Source organism: Aplidium turbinatum, chromosome 17 (genome assembly GCF_918807975.1).
Source record: "Aplidium turbinatum chromosome 17, kaAplTurb1.1, whole genome shotgun sequence".
NCBI classification, from domain to species: domain Eukaryota; kingdom Metazoa; phylum Chordata; class Ascidiacea; order Aplousobranchia; family Polyclinidae; genus Aplidium; species Aplidium turbinatum.
This window is the reverse complement of record NC_137488.1, coordinates 20,549,651-20,572,278: the sequence shown is the minus strand read 5'-3', so window position 1 is coordinate 20,572,278 and position 22,628 is coordinate 20,549,651. Positions and strand designations below refer to the sequence as shown.

The window sequence follows — 22,628 nt, the reverse complement described above, 5'->3', positions numbered from 1 at the left end:
CACTCACAAAGAGACTCTTCTTGATGTTTTGTCGAACATCCGAGTTGCTGCTTGTTTTCGTTTCCGGTTTAGGGGCGGCCCCTGACCCCTTTGTCGCCCCTCCACTGTGGGACCTCTCCAATTTCTTGGGTTTGTCTTCTGGCCACTTTCGAGTGCTGGTGGCATCGACCGAGATCTTTCGTTTCACCTCCGTACCTCGATTGTCTTTCGATTTTGCAGCTGAAAAAGGGACTGAACAAATGTAGCAGTACGTCGGAAATATGACGTCACAATTTAAAAACTAAGTGACGTAGCATTGAACTATGAACTAGGGGTGATCAACCACCAATGAAAGATCACTACGTTGCCATCCGGGCCATGTGCGTAGCTTTGACTGGTGGAGGGAAAATCGAAACTTTGATTTGAGGATCGAAGACTGGACTTTGGGTAATGAACAAAACTGTTGATAGTTACAAACTTTGCAAAATCTTAAAATCAATGTTTGAGTGAGAGAGACCAAAAGGTGAAGTGATAAAACATATACCAAGCGCTGTTTCGATATGCCGGCCCAAATGCACGCCCATTATTGCAAAAAGTTCAATTTGACCCTCAACTCTATATGGCCCTGGCAACATCTAATGCAAGCCACTGTATGGGCAACAAGCCACCCCTCTTGCACAACAACAATGGATATTTTAAAGACAACACACCTTCGTGCTTCCGAGTCGCGTCTGAACTCTCGCTTCGTGGCTTACTGGGCTTCGTGGTGGACCCTGATTGGTTGGAAGGTCTGTGCTGATTGGCAGAAGAGCCGGCAATCTTGACCACGTTGGAGGTGAGACGGTGTCGCTTGTCTTGTGAGGTCGAGTCAGAAACCTGAGGGAGCAAAGAGGGTCAAGTTGTTGGGGGTGCACAACAGGTGTCTTCCAACCTGCACGTGCTAAAAGGCTGACGTGCAAATGAACAAGCCAATAAGGTGGAAGCATATAATTAAAGTTTACAGACTACCAGAAGATGATCTTGCACCAAAGCAAGCTTGCTTTCACGTGCATCCGAATAGGGTTAAAAATAACGCAACATAATGTATACCAGAGGTATTAGTGAGAGCTGTGATGTCTATGTATGAGGAAGCAAGAACAAAAGTGAGAGTTGGATCAAATTATTCAAACGAGTTTTTTGTGAAGGTTGGTGTACACCAAGGATCAGTTTTGTCACCTCTGATATTTGCTATTGTGGTTGACGTTGTAACTGAAGGAGTGAGGGAGGGCTTATTGAGTGAAATTTTGTATGCAGACGACCTGGTCTTGACAAGTAATAGTATGGAGGGACTGGAGAGAAAGTTTGAGAAATGGAAAGAAGCATTTGAAACCAAGGGTATGAAGGTGAATCTTGAAAAAACAAAAGTGATGGTGAGTGGAGCAGAAGGAACAGTTGTTGAGAGCAAAGCAGATCCCTGTGGAATATGTGGCAAGAGAGTGATGAGAAATTCAATGCAATGCAAGGAATGTGGAAAGTGGGTACATGCAAGATGTGCTAATGTCAAGAGAGCCGCAACAAGATTGGCGAAGTGTTTTGTTTGTGGGAAATGCAGTAAAGGAAGGATGAAGTGGAAGGCCATGATGATGAGTTCTGCCATGGCATCGAAACAGTGACAGACTTCTGTTATCTGGGTGATCGGATAGATGGAAGTGGTGGATGTGAAGCAGCGGTGACAACAAGGGCAAGATTGGGCTGGGCAAAGTTCAGGGAATGTGGGGAAATGTTGTATGGCAGAAAATTTTCACTAAGGATGAAAGGAAAAGTATATCGGAGCTGTGTGCGGCCTGCAATGCTATGTGGTAGCGAGACATGGGTATTGAGAGAGAGTGAACTGGCAATCCTGAGAAGAACAGAAAGTTCAATGGTGAGAGCTATGTGTGGGGTGAAAACGAGAAGGGAAAAAAGGACTGAAGAATTGTTGGATATGCTAGAGATGAGAGAGACCATAGACCAAATGGCAAGGGCAAGTGGAGTAAGATGGTATGGACATGTGATAAGGAGGGAGGAAGGAAGTTTTCTTAGAAAGGCACTAGATCTAAAGGTAGATGGGAAGAGGAAACGCGGTCGTCCAAGAAGAACGTGGAAACAACAAGTGAAGGATGAATTTAAAAAAATCGGACTGAAGGAGGAAGATGCAAGGGACAGGGTGAAATGGAGAAAAGGGATAAAAACAATTGCTGCGCGGAAACAATCGGCCACCCCCACTAGTGGGGAACAAACCGACGATGGATTATGATGATGATGAATGTGAACTAACTTTCTTCGGTTGGGGAGCGGACTCAGGGTCGGCTCCATACCGATCGCGTTTCCGGCTCTGGCTCTCCACGTGCCGATAGAAGTCGATGGTGGACTTTGTTGCGTCACCACCGGAAGGCGAAGGTTTCGGGCGATCCTTCCCCGAATTGCTGGGGTGCGGACGGTAAATCTAGAAATAAAAGTTATGATTATGACGTAACAAGCCGGCAGCGTGCAACAAACCTTAGATTCAACACATCGCCTAGACATTCCTTCTTCTTTCGCATTTACTCTTGGTGAAAAGGGTAACCCACCTGAGGGAAGTGAATCCTCCCATCCCACCACACCAAGTTAAGATGTGATATGAAACAAGAATTAATAAAAACGATGGAAAAATAAGGATCAGCTGAAACTTTCTTCGTTTGAGCGCAACTGTTGCCGTTTAAAAGACAACAATCGTTAGGACGACTCGGAGCAACACTTCCATGGGTGTAGAATAGTTTCATTCTTGTAATTTTTGCTCGAATGAAGCTGTTGCTTTGCTGCATTAAACGAATTTTCAGCCATCAATAAAACTTAAATGAAGCGCTGAAAACTTGTGAGAAGAAACTCGACGCTTAAAAATGCGGCTCGTTTTTCATTTGTCAACCCTAAGAAAAACTTGAGACAAACTGGCCGATTTTTGCCACGTGATGAAAGATTTTACGCCTAACAAACTAAACCTATGCACACAAAGTTGTGAATGCGAAAGGCCTTCAGTCATCACCTTCATCGTCCAGTCAACAAACCCAAAGTAGCGTGAACTAACCGACCGCAATTACCTGGCCAAGGCAGGGTGGCCAGGTAGTGAGGCCTCGGTGAGTTGTAAATGCAAGGAAATGTTTATTAAGCCCAGACGAATATCTTGAAACTCTTGACCACGAAAGGCCAGAGTAAACACCAACAAACACTTCATCGCTATAACAAGACGTATATAATGTTATTAAGAATGCTCAGCACATCATCATCATCAACAGTATCATAGCCGATGCGGCCTTTGATGAACTAGATGCTCAGTTCGTAAATTTTTCCAGTGTTCCCTTTGTCGCGCAGTGTCCCAAAGTGTTCCAAGTCGCTCAGCACATAATCACTTTTAAATGGACGTTGTAGCCAAAGCAAACAATTTTGGCATAGACAACGCTATAAGATGGAAACTCAAACAAAGCAAGTTGGTTTATATGTGGCCTGGTTTATCTGTAGAAGTTGGTTTATCTGTATCTGTGGCCTGGAATATCTGTCAGTCATGGCAAAAGTAAATGTCACAATAAACCTTACAAGGTTAAAGGCGGTTATTAGCGGAACTAGACAAAGCAAACCTTGACAGCCATTTGGTAATGTTATCGTTTGCTGGTCACATGGCACTTGCAATGCAGTGTGAGCTGTAATTGAACAAGTGCTCTGATTCCTAAAGCCAGCGCCTGAAACCGACGTGTTGATTCCATTGTTCTTCTCTGTTGGTTTCTATTTGCAGTTTCAGTTTGTGCAGGCTGTATCGAAGATGTAAGTTCAGCGGGTTTGGTTTAACTTTGAATTAAATGTAATTGTTTATCTTGCAGATTCGAGTTTTAAGTTTAATAAGACCAAATCATGGTTTCATGGTTACAACACAGTATAATGCGTAAATTATGTCTTGTGTTAAATCTCAACCGTTTGCTGGAAACCCAACCTGATGCGATGCACAGCGAAGTTGCATTTTCACTCCAGAACAACTAAAGTAACAAAACCGTTACAACAATAAGGTCAAAAACAAACCTCAAGTCCCATCAAGAATCGTTAAAACTGAAAGTGTTAAGTACATGTTGTGCTTAAAAACTCGACAAATATCGGATAACGGTAACGCTTAAAGACGTTAGAATTGCAAACTAAATTATTTATTTCAGCTCAGGCAAATAGCAGACTGAAGAAAATAGATTAAGATGAAGATAAAAACTCGTTATGGCGTCATAATTACATCATTCATTGGATAAACCCATTATTGGTTAGAAAACAGAAATTGTTGCGTAGCGCAAGAAGTCACACAATTCTGTACATACAAAGCAGAACGTGGCGCAGATCAATGCATTTGTCTAACGAGGTGCTAGCAAGTACCTGGGATCGGTATAAATTATAAATGAGGAAACGAACTGGCATAGAGGAGAGATGAAAGTGATATTTCAATTTTCATTATTTATTATATATTCCATTTTTAAGTGCTAATGTTCTTGAAAGATAATTAATTAATTAAACTACCATTCAACGTTTTATAGGCAGAGAATGCTCATCTCTGCCTATAAAACGTTGAATGGTAGTTTAATTAATTATTTCTGAAAGTTCCTTGGTTTCATATTATTCTTGAAAGATGGGTAACAATAAATTTACTATAACGACGTTGAAATGGCGGCGTGTGGTATCGTTCGTTTTCAAGGTTATTTCGACGTCACAAAGTGCTGTGTCCAACGGAGCGGAAAAAATAGCAGTAGCGCGAGCTACTTTGGCCCGAGTAGCGGTAGCGGCTAGCGCGCTACCTTTAAAGTAGTAGATGCTCATCTCTGCTGATTAACGACCTTACCCTATTTAAAAACCTGGCCAAGATATTTTGTGGCAAATTTCACTCACCAAACAAAACGCAAGACAAGTGCAGTTCTACCTTTTATAAGAAAAATTGAATTATTGCCCATCATGACACCACTAACAATTAATTAGCGATAAACTTTCAATCCTGAGACCGGACCGTGTCAGTGGTTCAAAACCTCTACAAGTAACTGGCAAGACTCTCAAAGCTTTCTTGCGGTTGAAAGTTAGATGGTGGCCGGGTTAGCTGGGATTGTGACAACTGTGAACAATGTGACGCAATACGCAGGTGGCAAAAATGAATATGCGCTCTGGCATGGGTACAAGCGTGGCCATAATTATGCAAAACTAACCGTCGCGCCTAGCATTGATGACGTGCAGCGATGGACTTGGCAATGACGCCGCGATGTAATTGAATCAGACGTCGCGCTTGCTCGCAGAAGAGTTGCAGAGAAAAAAAGCTCAACAAGTTTGTTGGAGACACAGCCAGCAAATCAGATACTTTTCACATTGATTCAACGTGGCTGGCTTTCTAACTGGGGAGTAACAAACTGTAAACTTTATGTAAAGAAAGTTAGAAAACGAAGATCTCATTTTACAGAAAAGCAAGAAAAAGAAATCAGTTTGCTAAGTTATCTATTAACGATTGATACAAGTTAATTCTTTATAGCAATACACAGCGTCTACAAATGGTTCAGCGGCAGAGCAAAAGCAACACGCGATTTGCATGATTGCTAAGAAAAATCAACTATTTTGACATCGAACCAACGTTTAAAGGCCTCAAAATTATGTTTCAAAGGAGAATATTCTTACGAGAGTAATGCCTGAGCAAAGCAACGCGAGGCTAAAGCAGCAAATCCAGGAGAGAGAGGAGCAAATATTTGTTCAAGCAGTGTATCAGTTCACTATTTAAAACTACCACTTACGTTTCAGTGCATTGAAGCTGTAACTGATGACAAGTGACAACCCTACACAGTGAGTTGGAGGCAATTTCAACATGTTGATTGTACACAGCATCACGCAATGCAGTTTAAATTTATTCTAAAACTGGCTAGGGTATTTTATTAGGAAAGATTATCTACAAAAGTTCTACAAGTGCCAGCAGATGAGAAATTTAGGTACAATATATATATCTAATTTTACAGCAAGCAAGTGCCATGACGAGTTGACGACAACACGGTGTCGCCACATAAGATCACAGCTGAACAAATTGCCAGAAATCAATTTGAGGCATTTTCTGGTGCAGACTCTCCGTTGTAGAAGACCGCCGGTGACGTTAGGAAAAGGAGTAATTAACTTTTCCAATACTACCAACTTGACGCACGTCATCAAATTGGAGATCCCTTTACAGAACTACATGCGGAAAGTGTGAGACCTTTTGAAATGTAAAAGTGTAAAATTAAGGTAATTTATTTATATTTTATTGCGAATTGGAAAGCGGGAAAATCATTGGATTTCTCAAAAGGATGCATCTGCGGCAGCATTCCATTGAAGGGGCAGCGTGTCCCCCCAAAGGGGTCGATTAATACAATTGGAAATCAGCGATTTAAAGAAAATCGTGGTCAAGTTAAAGAGTGAGACCCAGCCAAACGCGAAAATATTGTTAGGACACTAAGAACTTATGAAAAATACCAGAAAAGCGTTCGATTGTGACCAACTAGCTTAAACGAGGTTGCAGCGTCATTTAAATGTACGGCAACGAAAATATACGCAACCTGACTGACCAGGTGAGTTAGACTGACGTCTTCAGGAAGCTATCTTTACAAGATAACCCAATGTGCGATATCCTGTCATAAGTTCAGCGTAAATGGAATCCATGCGTGAACGCAACGATTCCTAAAAGTGCTGGTTCAACCATCTCTGGTCTAACCAGGCGAACCACTTCCAATTGCGTCCCGTTTGGTGTTTTCGTCGTAGTATTATTTAGATCGCACATAAGAAAACGTGTGATCAAAATGGACGGTAAAACTATTTTGTTGATGATACGTAAAAATAAAAGGTCGACTATGTGTGCAACAAGTTAGCTGTATCAACCCAAGCAAGGTCAGTATCGCTTTCGTGACTTTAGTAATCGAAGTAAACAAGGCATACTGTCTTCGATTTAAGTGATGAACATAAGAACCTAACAGCAAGCTTATGGGCAGAAGTGATATATAAGAAGGTACTTTACAGCTGAGATGACAAATAACTTATGACGTAGTCCATCAACATATTGGTTGAAGGCGGTTGTCAGCCATTTGGCTATGCTTCAGTAATCACGTTTAAAAATTTGACAACTTTCATATCAATTTCGTGTTTGTAAGCTCTTAGCTGCTCAACATTATTCAACAACAGACAGCACTGTCAGTGAGGGACAACGGCGGCTGATTCGACTCTTACAAATAACATCAAAGCCAGGTATGAACTGAACTACGATACAAGCAAACTAAATAGAAACAAATGTTTTACAGGCGCAGTAAGTGACTAAGATAACGAATGACGTTGCTTGCGCGGTTCAAATGGAGAAGAACCTAGAAATTGCTTAGGGTCCGATCTCAAAACTGCTTGGAATTAACTCTTGTCGGATCACGCGACAGAGGCGTCATGAGGATAGTGACGTCATGGATCGCTCTGGTCATCATTGTTACATCACTGGTCGAATCGAGTGAACAGTCGATCGGCAGAATAGCAGGGACCAGCAAGAGAAGACTCACCAGGTATGCAAAGTTACCACAAGCTCAATGAAGTGGCATCTGTCGTTCCAGATCAGCCACTGTTTTCATCAATATGATACAACGTTTGCAGACGTTGAATTAAAGCAGAAAACGACTGATACCACAAAACCTCGTAAAAGTTTTAACGCCAATTGTAGCTGTCTGAAAGAGGTATCACCAAAACATTCAACCTCACAGAAATTGAAATGATTTCCATAACTTGCGGCAAATTCTACTCTAAAGATTTTCAAAATCGTCGTTGTTTATTAGGTTGAAAACGCTTTCGCTAAAGTGCTTTGGGGAATCATTGCATAAAATTCACAATCACTTTGTAAAACACGTTGTTTTTAAACTTTTTAAGATTTCTTGTATCAGTTCAAGCCTAGAGCAAGCAATGCGACAATCACCGGGCTTTCAAAGGTCGCCATGTCGATTAGATCTGATATGGCTCAATGTTGTCAGGTGGAACAGCAAATAGCAACCGGATTGCCACATAAAGTGAAGGAATATGAATGAATGGCTGATGATGACATCAGAATTATAAAGATCGTTAAGGACCGACGGTCAAGCATTTACTGTAATCTTGCCAGACAATTCAAAACTCCATCAAACAACGCATTAAACAGGAATTCTTAAATCCGATGTTGTTAAGATATGCAATAGATCAAAATGCCATTTATCAAGGATTAGAAAAAAGATTACCGGTCAAGTTCGCAAAGTATCCAGAGATTGAACTCGTACAGAGACACGATGTTTCACGCGTTAATCCAACTACATGCACAGGTGGATAATGACAAGTTGCGGTTGATACATCTCTTCATGTTACAAGCACTTATATTGTTGCATAAACATCACCAGTGTGTGTGGAATAGTCGGCTTGATGAAAAGTTTCGCGTTTTCTGATGAATCAACTGGCGAGATTATTGCCAAATCAAGCGAGCACAAAAGTTTTGTCCTTGTCAACATACTTCTTCAGAACATTATTGTTCGTTTAACAAAACATGCTCAACGTCTCGAAGGAAGCTTACAAGAAAAGTGTTTTGCCTTTACGTTTAGATTCTTTGAGAACAGGAATCTCAAGTCTTCACCAGGTGAAGAGATCCAGTCACTCAGTTACTCTTCACAAATAGCCCAACCTCACTGATAACCGATAGCAATAACATTCGACGAACGGTTATTTCAACGTCAAAAAACAAAAAAGTTACAAAAACAAGATACAATTCTCCTTCCTACATATCTTGAAAAGTGAAATTATGCAAAATCTTCCGTAAATTTGTTTAGGTTGGCAAAATAATCAGTTTAGGGCCAGTAACCGTCCAACACCATGTCGATATCGTACAGAACATACCTGTGTATATCGGTCGCCATGACGCAGAATAATAGATCAAAAGCGCGAGGCTAATTGTTGCAGCTATCGCAGCACACCAATAAAGTTATAGCGAGCACCACAGTTTTTTCATTATCACGTGACCTAAAAGCAGTGAACCATATCACCATTCTCCACATAAATCGGCATGTTTCAGTGGGAGCACATTCCTTGCAGTCTGAAGCGTTTGAAATCTACCCTGAATTTTATTAATTCACATATCACTTTTTGTATGTTTTCGTGAAATGCAAACAATGTGCGGTGTTGTTTTCCTTCACTGTTCATGAGCCTACTTAAAATATCTTTCCACCAGGATGTGCCAGTACCGGTCCAAGTTTGTTGTGTGCCCAGGGATGGGAGGATGGTTCCGACTCAACATGGTGTCCCGGTCTGCGGTCATGATCCTCCTCAACAACAACCAGCTTCGAACCTTGGACCCTTGGGTCATGCGAAGGTTCAGGAACTTGGTGAGTGTCAACTGACCGTGTATGACGTCATCAAATCGATGACGCAGATCGGAGAAATGCAGTGACGTTATGTTCCAGAGATACCTGGAGGTGAGCAACAACGACATAGAATCGTTCAAGGGAAGCCTCGTCAAAAACAGGAATCTCGTCAGTCTGGTTGCCAATAACAACAAGCTGGGAATGAGTGCAAGGAGGGGCGAGGGAGCACTCAAGGGAGTCTTCAAATCAAACACGAAACTACAGTTTGCCAGCGTCAGGTGGGCACAAGCAAGACTTAAAGAGCCAGTCGGTTGTTACAAAGATTTACTGCATTAAAAATATGTATCAATAAAAGTAACATTGCCTTTTAAATACCATGGCTTTGAAAATTGCAAATGTCCGGTGAAGATTTGCATTTTTTTTTATTCGTTTTGGATCATTGCAAAGGCGCCAGGTGTGTTCAGGGGTTATATGAACTCTTACCTGGTTGGATAGACATAAAAATCGAACCATTAGTGGAGGGTAAACATGGGCGCGACCGGGCATGACCATGACCACCTAGTCGTGAAAGTATCTCATCCGTACCGCGACTAGCATGGATTGGATACAAAGAAATAAACAATTACCTGACCAGAAAGTAAGCTGCAGACATCGATGTAAACAATAAAAACAAATAAAAACTTAATCTTTAAACACAAACCCAACCACATCAGTATCACACATGTAAACAACTCATAACGTGCTTCTTTGAGATAAACATTAAACAATCGACACTTCGAAGTTGTCACTGAGTTCACTCCCAACATAGCAACTCAGCTGATAAGTTACAATTAAGTAAATAAAATATGGATAGGCCTACTCAGTGACGTACGCACAGGGAGGCTATTGGGCTATGCCTCCCCCCTTCAAATTTTTTGATTTTTTTAGCGTTGTTGTGATTTTGTAGTGCAAACATGTTATTGTTCAGGAGTGGTCTTGAGTAGCAGGGCCGTATTAACTACCTCGTACCCGCCGGGGGGGGCGGTTGTTTAGGAACCCACTTAGTTCACTTTGTTTAGTGTTTTTTTTTGGTTATTTAAAATGAAAAAATGTTGTAAATATTGCTGCAGAAGCTCGATATTCACTAGTTTAAATCACGCAAGGGTTATTGTCGTTAATTCAAGCTGACTATGGTAGGCTGATCTTGCATCATATGACTTACTAGTTACTATTAGCAAATGGGCGTTTTTTTAATTCGTTTCAATTCGAAAATAATTTCGAATGCCCCCCTCTCTTGAGAAAATCCTGTGTACGCCACTGGACCTACTGAAATAAGTTAAAAATAAACATCTTTAAAATTCTAAAGAGAATCCCGCACGCGTGGAAAACATTGTTTAACGTCAGCTGGTTGTGGCTGCTCATGATCAGCCAGACGTCAAATCAATCCTCTTTTACATTGATTCAACGTATGCAGAACCGACTTACTGGCTGAGGTAGCTTTGGTGATCACCAGTAAACAACTGCGTTCAACACAAAAACAACCGCAAATGGACTCAAATCCGCAAAACTATTTAACAAAGCTCAGCCTCGGTAGCAAGGGCGTAGTCAGGGGTGGGAAAACTTGCAAGAGGCAAGCAGAGCCAACGAGCTGTCAAAAGCGCTACAAACTAACAAAGTCTAAATATATGCGCGGGCCCAGCACCGAAGTGATACACTGACATAGCGCATTACACGAAACACGCACTGAAAGTTTCTCGTCAATATTTAGAAACAAAATTAATCAAAATATTCCTCAGACTTCTATTTTTTCCTCTGATCAGTAAATTCTGTTTATCGAAAGAAACACATAACATCTGCTCAATTCTGAGGATTGAAAATCGATTCTGGCAATTTCGAAACGCCAATAATTTGCTGCCAAGGCCACTCAAGGAGCAGATCCGGTTGTGGGCGCACACTGCGCTCAGCAACCATCAATTGAAACTATGTTGCAGACAAAACGGGATACGAAAACTCTCTAGCGCCATCGTCGACCGGAGGAACAACAGCATGAAGAGTTTGGACGTTTCACGAAATCTCATTGAGCGGATCACCAGACGAACCACATCCTACATGGCAGGGTTGAAGAAATTGGATTTGCATCAAAATAAGATCATTTTCCTGCACAAAGCAGCGTTCAAGAAAAATAGGTTTGTGTTTCTGCGTATTATTGTCGTAACAATGAGCTCGGGGGGTTCATGGACAACACGGGGGTTACCCATCGATTTGCTGCATTCGTTACGTTGGTTCAACGATTGCAGATGGTGAAAGGACATAAAACGATGTAATAACAAATAAATTCACTCAGCTCTGCCAGTCGTGTCCGACTGGTGATGCATTGGAATAAATGTACGTCATCCCTTCCAACATGTTACGGTGGTTTAACTTACACATACTCCCCAAAAACACGCGGAGCTTTAAAGTATTTGAGATGACGCTCACTTGCGAGAGCGGAAAGTCATAGAGCTTCCCAAGAGTTGCTTGGCCGGCAAGTTCAAGTTTAATCTAATCACTTGTGGTGGTTTCGCGTTGCAACAATTATGACGACATAAGTGGATACGATGCACGCAAAGAATATAAAGGGCGCCTATTCAATCTAAGGCTAATACCTGGCTGCTCTCTTTAGAGAAATGTGTCTCTGATGTTATTAAGGCGACTGTGTCATCTAATGCAAGGCAATGCGTTGGCATTGCATAATTAGCAACAGCGACAGTTCCAAATCTAGACCAAAGAAAAGTGCGTGCCAAATAAACGTAACCACAATAGTTTAAGTCAAGATACTATAGAAATATATTGCCCATCATTGATATACATTGTCTATCAAACCGGAATGGCCCGTTTCGGTGAGTCCGATTCGGTGAATCCGATCCCTTAAAGGGGGATTTTTTTAATTTTTTTTTAAATTATCGGGTACCGTAGCCTAATTATCATTGCCGTTTTAGAGTTTGGGGTTAGGGTTAAGGGTTAGAGGTTAGGAACTCACCGAATCGGACTCACCGAATCGGACTCACCGAATAGTAGCAGACCCCTATCAAACGTGGCCCAGAAATTACGAAAATGATCTAATTTGTAGCAAATTTTTGCGTTGGGAGATACGTTTTGATGAGGAATCATCTAGAGCTGCAGCTGGAAGAGTTTTTATGTTGATGTCTCCTCTACAACTTCAGCTAAAACCACCAAACCATGTTTTTTCAGGAACCTCCAGCAGTTGGACTTGGGTGGAAACCGAATACAATTTGTGGGATGGAACAACAGGTTGGATCTGACCAACAACAAGAACTTGTTGGCTCTATACGTCCCTGACAATCGGTAACAAGCAACTTCTGTTTGAAACATCTTGTGTGAACGTTAGTCTAGAAAGAGAACAACCAACTTCTAAATGTAACTCTTCAAAGAATAGTGGACATAGTGGTACAAATTGCATTTCTTATCGGGCATTCCACATACAATAAATCACAATAACTACTCCGCCCTTTTAAGCGTATTGTGCGGTTCTATCCAAAGGTCGCTATGGTTCTACTTTTTTACTAGCACAGGTTGACGATGTTTGCTTTTGCCCAAGAACTATTCAATTCTTAAAATGAAACTTTTCACCCGTTTTGCAATGTCCATCAAGCACTAAGCATATGCCCAGCCAGTGAAGTTTACGTTGATACAACGTCGAAAGAACTGATTTACTAGTCGGGTAGCAATCCATGTATTAACGCCGATCGATCATTGAGGACCTATTAAATCCAAATGCTGCTGCTTTCCTTTTAGCAAAATTTTCTCCAAAACTATCTTGCGCCGTAAGATGATTAATCTATTTCCATCCACACAGGCTAGCAAGTCTTCGGGAAGTTGACTTGTCAAGAAATAAGGAGCTGGAAAAACTAGACGTTGCAATGAACAGGATCACTTGGATAGGAAGGAAAGAGCTTTCCCATAACCCAAACCTACTCAATCTCAACGCCTCATACAACCGCATCCGATCGGTAAGCGTCCATTAGCATTGTAATAACCATCCACTCAGCTGTGTCGTTAAATGGTGAGAGCCTTTGTACAACGTTCGCAAGGGCGCCTGTTCGACACCCCTCAAAAGCAGTAACATGCAGCTAGCCACTTAATGACACCTGAACTACAAACAACCATAGTTGTAAATCTGGATACGACACAAAAAGTTATTCCCGGGATCGTATAGGCAGCATACACAAACACAATTCATCTCTAACATATGATCAGCCATGAAAAGATAACTAATTCGACTAGACGTTGAAACGATGTAAAGTGACAACCTGCTTGGTTGAGGCTGTTCAGCTAAACAAAGAATTTTGATGTACTTAAGATCTAGAAAGATCCACTGAGTTACTTGTTTGAGCGCTTAGCTGCTATAATTGTCTTCACAACAAACAAGAAATTAAAACAGAAAACAAGAAAAAAAATACAAATGCTGACTTTTTGGTCGGTGGGAAAACATGTCAGTTCTGAGCTAGCATTGTGCACTTGTGCAGTGTGTCGTGAATGAAGTCACCACGAGAAGCGGTGGTCCAGACAGGACCAGACAAACAGAGGCGCCAGATAGGATGTTGCTGAGTAATTTATTGCAAGATTAAGCACGAAATTGGATCAGAGCACCACCGACTACAAACGAAATCCGATAGAATGATAGCGGACGAGTTCGCAAAATGCTTTGGAAACAAACGAAAGCTTCCAAACAATCAGCAACCACAGACGTCACAATCAACTGACCATCATGGACCGTCTGGCGTCTACCCTAGAAATTGCTCTTACGTGCAAAGCGTATATCAGATTACATCGTTATAACAACATCAACAGCATTGACGATTTTTAAGTGACAACGGTTTTCCAATGTTTGTTCCTACCCACGACAAAACTGTGTGAAAAAAACGGCACGAACTATATTGTTGTAGACCAGAACCCAAAAAGCAAATTTTCTAAAAAAAAAATTAAATCTTCAAAGACAAGATGGCCAACATAAAGATCCACAAAAAACTAATAAATTTAGCTTCAACGTTCAACAAAGATTGGGTTCCTTGCCTTTCAGTTACTAAATTTAAATCTTCATCTGGCGGGCGCAAACCTGGATATGACACAAAAGTCGGCCAGTTATACAGATCTTAAACTCACAATAAGTCTTCGAGAAATTTCAGTTTTCTGAAGTAATGTATCCGCTGATATTCTCAGTGTATTCAAGCGGAAGTTCCGACCTTTTTAACATTTCCTTCCTCCGCAGGTGAGTCCTGGAGGATTTCGATTCCTAAGGAACCTCCACACTCTGGATCTGAGCGCCAACCAACTGACCTACCTACACTCTTACACTTTAAAAAACCTCAAGAACTTGCAGGTTAGTATTGGGTCTTGAATCACCAACCAGCTGTGTGGGACTGTAACGGCTAATCTCGTTAGAACGTGCAGACGGCTTCAGAGAAGCTGCCGAATACACCAATAAAGAATAATCATCGTCGTATAGCGCTACCAGCATTCCCTTGTGGAAAGCGGTTGCCTACTTCACTTTAGTAACATCTGTGTCGAGGCACAGGTGCAACTAGGAAGGGAAATAAGATACAATGAAGTTTGAACTGTGATGTTCATTACTTTCGATATACAAGATGCTTGTGTGACTTATTTGTTATGTGCGATTACAAATTTTATCCTTGTTTGAATCTTTGATATGAAGGCGAAGATATGTTCCAGTAACTACGAACAATCACTAAATCAAAGATTCATTATCTTCAGGTACTACGTCTGGCATACAATAGTTTGCGGCAGATACACCCGGATACGTTCGTTGGAAACGGTCGCTTGGCGGCGCTAGACCTGCGTGGCAACGCGATAGTTGCCTGGGAACCGCTGGTCGTCCATAGCAACATCAATTTGAGAAATTTAGATTTGCGCGACAACAATTTCGCGCTAAACCGCACGCAATTGCTGATGACGAGGAAACATGAAACAAAACGAAAGAAATCGACTGACGATGAACAAGTGACCGAGGATACATTTTATGAAGAGTTTGACACTAACAACAACGTCATAGAGGCAAAGCTGACAAATAACCGGGAGCTATATGGCAACATGAAGCTGCAACGATCGAGGTAAGAAGGCGACACGCACATGAAGTTGCATTGTGGCATTATGTCGTCACAACCGCCTCACAGTAACAATTATACAATCCACCAAATCTGTATGAACGCCTGTAGCATCTCATGAGGATTGCCATGAAGAGCAGGTGTCGTGGCAATTAAACAGAATTTTGTCTTCGACAGGAATGTGCTGCTGCGGCTCCACTGCTTTAGAGTGAAGGCCGATTCCCCCAGTGACGTGGTCTCTGACGTTTCAAACAATGAACGTTGCTCATTGGCTGGTCCACCAGATCACATGATCTGGCAATGCGGGTGCGGTGAAACGAAGCAAACAGAGAACGACACGTTGAACTGAAGAGCTTGCTTATAGAAATACCACCGAGGACATCGATGGGAGACACATGAGAGAGCACATCGATCAACTGATTGTGACGTCACTGACGACGCTAAACGAACTGTTTGCGACGCTGGTCATAACCGATCACCAGTGTCGTGTGCAGCTTAATGTGACAACACCTGCAATTAATGCTTACACAGACAATGGAGATCAATAAAGTTTAAATGTGCCAGAATAAAATCTTTCTGTGGTAAATTCATTCAACGAATTCTTCACTTTCAACGCCATTTAATCGCGATGTTGTATTTTTAACCAACAATTTTCAACTTTCAAATATCAACCCTCAGATCGTTTGTGTTTATGCCACCAATGGCAACTGCTACCACCGTGCTGATGCCATAAGAACGAATGACAAATGTTTGCGAATAAAAACTCCACTGTATTCTGTTTAATGCTACTCTGGATTAAACGTGAGCTTCAAGCAGTGTGCTTCTAAACAGGAGTCGATATTAAAGGAGTGAACGCAGTGAAGCAGAATAAACATGCTGTACAAACACTACACGGATTCTCATAAAGCAAACGAGAGGAAAGAGAATAAAACGGTTGAAAATCCGGGATGACTTTTCACGTCCGATGCAAGTTTATTAAAGCCTACCATGGCCATGAGCCTACCTAGTACACCAACTAAAGCAAAGCTTTGGAGCTGGAACCGGAGCCGCGGAGCTTTGCATTTTCAAAAGGACAAATCGAAAAGACCACTTTCCTGTGTTTTGGACCGCAATTTCAAAAAAAAAAAAAAATCCAGAGGTCTTAGAATGTCCTGTTAGCTGTTGTATTCTAAAACTAGGGCTAAAGTTGAAGTTAAAACTAACCTCCCGCCTACTAATAATCTCTCTGATCACTCGGCCATTCCGCTGATCAAAAATAAATGTAACAGGACAAATGTAAAGGCAATAGCAATAGTCAATTCGCAAATAACAGTTAATCACATCTCTACTGTTCAATCTTCACTGCACATGTAACAACACCAACAACCAAATTTCCCGCCAAACACGTGATCAGCGGTCACATGACTAAAATGTCAAACATGTGACCAATCAGGAACTGTGAAATTTGTTCTTGCCTCAATTGTGACCACATTGGTTTCGGTTACAACCATCTTATTACGTCATACAAAACCGATCACCCCACTTACCTCATAAGAAGGGTGCTGCTTTAAAAACGCGCTCAAATCTCTTCTGTAAGGAGCGTTTGGTCCAGTCAAGATCTTTTGTGTCTTCTTGCAAATCACCGGAATCCTCTTCTTTGGATCTCTGTACAAGAGATTGTTACAACTACAAGTAGGGGATCATTGCCAAAACAACTCAAAGCAATATCGGCAGCAACTTGTCCTTTTTGAACTGAACGCTCAATCGTATGTTGATGGGAGGCTTAGGTTATGTGCCGGTGCTTGCATACATTGCAAGTGACAAAGGCGACAGTTAGTTTAGTTGTTTTCTTTCCACAAGGTGACAAGGGTAAGGATGCAATTGACTGATAAAAGCAGCGGTTGAGAACTAGATGGCATGAATTAGTGGTGCGATACTGATGAGCCTAGCCTCATGGGCGAAACACGTGTCTATCGCTGAATTCTTGCTGCACTCGAATGCCGAGAAACACAGGTCTGTAACTACTGGGCGCCAACCAACGTTTCACCAACCACGTACTTGTGCGGTCGTCTCGGCTTTCCTTCACGCGTTTCTTTCGGGTTCTTCACTTTCTTTTCACCTGACTTTTCCTGAAAGACAGCAACGATTAATAGCTCGCTACTGACACACTGCGGGATATCGCAATCGTTTAAAAAGTAGCGACATGGAAATTGTTTGAAGGTGCACAGTTCCGTGATACAAGAGCGCACTCGTTCACTTGCAGTCGGTCGTCACAATTGTTGTCGTATCCAGGTCTACTGCCGATCGTTGAAGATTTAGATTCAGTGGAGGACAAAGCAAGGAAGCCAATCTCCGTGTCCACCTTCAAGCATGGCACTAAGTGTCGTGTTCTGCCCACGAAACAACTGCATGCTCTTGAGCAGTGTTTTCGAGCGTCGTGCTGAGACTCTCACCACTTGCCCACGCAGCTGGCCTCGATGCGCAGTTGGCCACTTGACAGCCACAATCAAACATGATTAATCTGACGAAAGTCACAATCAACTCTATCGGTTGAAGGCTGTAAGATGGGAATACACTTCTACTGCTCATAATACAATATGGCGAGCTGGCAATTAGCTGGTTCCAACCTACCTTCGATATAGTCTTGAGGGATTCTTTAGCGTGACGTAGTATGCACTGATTGCTGCAATATACCGAACCGGGCAGCGCGTCGTTGTCGCATGACGTCACAATGCATTTCCGGCTGGAAGAACCCGAGCTTGGTTTTTTGTCCGTTGCGGTGGTTTTGCCCTGAATAACCATCTGCTGGTTTACAAATCGGTGGTCGACTGGTTAGGAGAGCTCTTCCGTCGCCACAAAACGCTATCAATGTAGCAACTTAAACAATGGTAGTTTGTGATTTATATCACGGTGATATCTATCACAAATAAACGTTGCTCTCACCGCTCTACAATGTAGATTGTAGAAAGTTTCGGTGAAGCTACATACGAAGTGGATTAATCTCCACGTCCAGTTCTTTAAACTGGACGGGCATAAGAATTAACCAACTATTCATTAAACCAAGGGAATGATGAAAATGTTGCGAGTGCTGTTCATTGTTGACACAAACACTTGTGGGGGAGTGTGATGACTGGCAACGTAGAACGCGATCTAATCCACTGGAACGTATGGAATCTACCGGAATGCATAGAATCTGTTGGCAATTCTTTGTGCACAATGTTTCAAAGTGTGAGTAGTGTAGTGTAAAGGCATAATGCACTGTTATGCCCAAAGACGGCGCGCAATGGTAATTACGCATCACTGCACGGCACGCGAGCCTGTATGCAAGGATTACTGTGTGAGTAGATACTGAGATTTTTGTGATTCATTAGAGACTAACACAACAAGTATAATTTCAATAACTTAATAAAGTTGCATGTGATAAGTTAAAATACCTCACCTGGTCTGAACTCTGCTTGGCTTTCCCTTCTGGGAACACCTTCAAACGTTTCCGGTGAGGCTCGCCGGAATCTGTAAAACGTTTATTGTCACCATGGATGCAATGGCAGGATGATAATAAAACCACAACAACTACTCTGTCAATCTTGATGACCGGACTGCGTCAGTGGTTCAAATCCTCTACAGTTCACGAGTATGCAAAACTGGCAAGAATAAACTTCAGATGAGGTTTTCTCAATTCGAGAATGAACTGATTATGCAAGTTAGTTCTGCATCCGCTCATTCCGCAGAACAAGTTGTCAATATACGTTTCTAGTACTGGAACGGATTCAAACCAAACAAAATAATATCAAAACCCTTCACTTCTATCTGTGCACAATTTAATGAAAAGTCCGAGCAATAAATTCTTCAAAACTATTAAAAGTAAATACGATTTTGAATTCAAAATTTCACTTTTCGCAACAAGATCATTCGCTTCAATGAAGCAAAGTCCTGAAGTTATTTTGCTCGTTGAAATTTATTAAATTTATTGAAAATCCGCAAGTCTATCTGAATATATCAAGTCTATCTACCTGAAGGCTTGCTGGAGGAGCGTTGTATCTGGCCAAGGAGGGCGTATCCTTTCAATGTCTTCCCGGATGCCCTCAGCTTCTCATCAAGAGCCACGGATCGTTTATGAGGGAGCGACGCCTGAGGAATAAAAGCAAATTCGAGAAAGAAAACTGAAGATCCGCAACCTCAGTCTCACCAGAGTGGGTTAAACATTAAACTGCGATTTTGCCACACTGTTTTGATTATTACGTAAGTATAACATAAACATTGAGTTTCCAAATGATAGGAAAAATACACATGTGAAGATCAATGACAAATTTGTGAAACGAATATCTTCAAGGTCGGGCGCAACCTATTTCGTCCCCTGAAAAGATCGAGAAAAAAATACAACAGAGCCGAAGTTGCTGATCGCAGCTGCCGCAACCATTTCAAAATTTCTCTCGATCTTTTCAGGGGACGAAATGGGTAGCACCCAGGTCTCTCGATTGAGAAGCTGGCTTGGTTGACAACAACGTGGAAGATTTGTATGGAAGCTTCCTTAGCCAATATTGCACGAAGAGCAACAGGACTTACACAATGCTCCCAAGCAATGTAGCAACTACCACAAGGCCACTGGCGATAGACCAGAAGCACAGTGGCTTGCAACAGCAAATGTTCAACTTACTTTTTCTTTAGTACTTTCCGTTGATTTTCTTCTTTGTGGTTCCTTAACAGCGGGTTTATACAAACCGTCGTTTTCGTAATTCTTTTGCTGAAAATAGTAATCCAACTTATACAACTGTAACATACCGAATCTTGAATTCTAACAATGAGCAAACAGCAAAACATGTTTTCAAAAATTTTGTTTTGAAATAAAAAAATTGGTTTGTGCATTTTTAAGTTGATGTTTAGTTTGGGGCAAGTCGCCAGATTTTTGTCTTCCTCGCCACCAAATGCAGGGTCACTCTACAGAATTTCTTCATTTTTTAATATGTTAAAGCTATTGGGAAAAGATGAAGATTGGCATTTACGTCGTCAAAATCCATCAAGCGGTTTTCAAGATATCGACGATTACATTTTTGCCACTAGAGGCGCTGTTTTCATATCACAAAAACAAAAATGGCTGATAATTCTTAGTTTTTAATTTACAGAAAGAATAAAATTATGTATTCTTATAGTTTTTGGGGTAAGGAATTCAAATATGTTATTACATTTGTGAAAAAAGCAAAGGAAAACGCTTTATTATGTTGAACAAAAGTTTTGGGGTACTCCATTTCAATGCCCCATATCTCAAATCTACAAAAAGATTTTTTCCCCAACCAATGCTAAACTGTCAAGAAAAGCAACCTGCTTCATATGCAAAAGCATGATAAATACGTTTTTTTTGTAAACTTCTGCAATTAACATAAATGTTTTATTGCTACATTTATAATGTTTTCAATCAATAGACTTGAAGTGTAATATATAATCACATTATTTTCTATTTGAATAAGGCACTAATGATGCTCTACAGTTGAAGAGTGAAATGCATATCCCATAAATAGGGCTCTGCTGATTCTCCATACACTTTTAATAAAAAATACATGATCACACAGCATATGCATTATGATGTCATAGTAAATGTTCTGAAGTAACAAGACATCAAGGCTATCTGTTTCATGTGTAAAAGCAGATAAATGTAATTTGTTGCAAACTTTTGCACTTGAGTCATCCTTGCAATCTCTCACTTTGACTCCGGCTCTTTGAAATAACCTATACGCAGTGGCGCCGGCAGAGGGGGGGCAGGCGGGGCAGCTGCCCCCCAATGTTTTGGGCATCATCTTCATTTTTTTTTTTATATTCTTACATATTGTTTTTTTTTTTATTTGGATCCCAACCTGAAGCCAACTCAAGTTGCAAGGGGGGGAGGGGGATAAAAGCTTTCTCTTTTATTTTAAACTTGCTCTTCTTGCTGCTGTTATTATTACGAATTTGTGATTCTATTCACGCATACTTTGCCTGCTGCCTGTCACGTAACAATTGGTACCGGCTGTTCAGCAGATTGGCTCTTGCTTGGTTCTTGAGTGGTGGCAGTGCATACAGCAGTGGGTCATTCCATGTTTCAAGGATGTAATGTTGATTGAAAACGAAGTCTACTAAAGTAATACAGTAAGTAACCAGTGGTTTGATGATTATCTCTGGCTGGAGTATTCAGAAGCTAAGGATGCCACATTTTGCTTTCCCTGTCGAGTTTTCAACAGCTCGGTATGTTATTGTCCTGTTAATATTAGTTAAAGTTTATTCTATTAAACTGCAATTTTGCTCCACCGGTGTTAAATGATTTTTTATTCTTAATGTGTCTTTATCTTATCCACGAAGATTTCATGCGCAATATAATGACGATAAAGTTTAAAACACACAATGAGCGAACAATTATATTATATACGTATTAAGATGCAAAAAATGCAGTATGACGAAATAATACAAGTAAAGTCAACATGTTCCTACGTTTATTAGACGTTAAAATGCGTTTCACTTGTAGTAAAATTCTTTTCTCATTCTTTTATTTCTGAGGATATTGCGTTGCTTATTGCCTTTAAGTTGGAAGACTTGCGTCCCCGCGAGCAAGCTTGTGCATCTTTTACATTGATTCAACGCCCTACAACGTTGAATCGATGTAAAAACAACAGATTAAGCTGGCTGGGGTTGGCGTTTTAATTGATTATTTTTACTTTCAGTGAAGCATTTGTAAAAGTGGTTTTTCAATCTGGAAAAAAGCAAGGCAGAATTTCGCTAGCCATGGCAGTTGCAAGTCCCATACGGAATCCAACTGTGATTTATTTTGAATTTTATTTTTTTCAACAGATCACACATGTCAAAAATGTGGGACTTTTGGTAGGCTATATCGCAATAAACAATAGCAGTAGAAAAGAAGAGAAATTAAATAATATATCACTGTCTTGCACCAGTGGCGTAGCCAAGGGAGGGGGGTTTGGGGGTTTCAACCTTTCAAATTGAATTTACGTATGTTAATACATTGTTTGCAAGAAAAGCTTCAGCCTATGATGTAATTTCACGTCAAACTGTGAAAGGATGCAAGCCATCTGCAACTGCTGAGGTCGCTTGTTCGATCTAGAATAGATTAACGTCTAAACAGCTATTCGTTATACAAAACTTGAATACATCAGAAATAAAGTAACTTCATTATCTCAAAGCTTTTTGTTTGACACTCATCAAGATGTATGACGTCTAT

General features: G+C 41.1%; 2 protein-coding genes across 3 annotated transcripts in view; one reads left to right on the top strand and one right to left on the bottom strand.

Moving 5' to 3' along the window:
- The window catches only part of LOC145786758 (death-inducer obliterator 1-like), a 50,290-nt gene that overhangs the window by 15,199 nt on the left and 12,463 nt on the right, over nucleotides 1-22,628 (bottom strand). For both annotated transcript variants that reach the window (XM_082598492.1, XM_082598493.1), the window contains exons 9-17: nucleotides 20,082-20,168; nucleotides 19,438-19,555; nucleotides 18,867-18,937; nucleotides 18,059-18,217; nucleotides 17,486-17,556; nucleotides 16,975-17,092; nucleotides 2,276-2,443; nucleotides 690-855; nucleotides 8-219 (exon numbers count right to left, since the gene is read on the bottom strand). In XM_082598492.1, the coding sequence (XP_082454618.1) occupies nucleotides 8-219; nucleotides 690-855; nucleotides 2,276-2,443; nucleotides 16,975-17,092; nucleotides 17,486-17,556; nucleotides 18,059-18,217; nucleotides 18,867-18,937; nucleotides 19,438-19,555; nucleotides 20,082-20,168 (1,170 nt within the window). The remainder of the gene's footprint in view (nucleotides 1-7; nucleotides 220-689; nucleotides 856-2,275; nucleotides 2,444-16,974; nucleotides 17,093-17,485; nucleotides 17,557-18,058; nucleotides 18,218-18,866; nucleotides 18,938-19,437; nucleotides 19,556-20,081; nucleotides 20,169-22,628) is intronic.
- LOC145786759 (uncharacterized) lies at nucleotides 7,297-16,221 on the top strand. The gene is made up of 9 exons (XM_082598494.1): nucleotides 7,297-7,538; nucleotides 9,215-9,368; nucleotides 9,447-9,625; nucleotides 11,318-11,512; nucleotides 12,558-12,671; nucleotides 13,183-13,336; nucleotides 14,596-14,706; nucleotides 15,099-15,454; nucleotides 15,626-16,221. Exons 1-9 carry the CDS (start codon nucleotides 7,426-7,428, stop codon nucleotides 15,795-15,797), a joined length of 1,548 nt encoding a protein of 515 aa, XP_082454620.1. The 5' UTR covers nucleotides 7,297-7,425; the 3' UTR covers nucleotides 15,798-16,221.

What these genes read in the sequence shown, in the direction of transcription:
- LOC145786759 (XM_082598494.1), top strand. Translation starts at nt 7,426, where the DNA reads ATGAGGATAGTGACGTCATGGATCGCTCTGGTCATCATTGTTACATCA. An exon ending in GCAGCGTTCAAGAAAAATAG is followed by an intron (nt 11,513 to 12,557) that starts GTTTGTGTTTCT and finishes ATGTTTTTTCAG; the next exon opens with GAACCTCCAGCAGTTGGACT. An exon ending in AAAACCTCAAGAACTTGCAG is followed by an intron (nt 14,707 to 15,098) that starts GTTAGTATTGGG and finishes CATTATCTTCAG; the next exon opens with GTACTACGTCTGGCATACAA.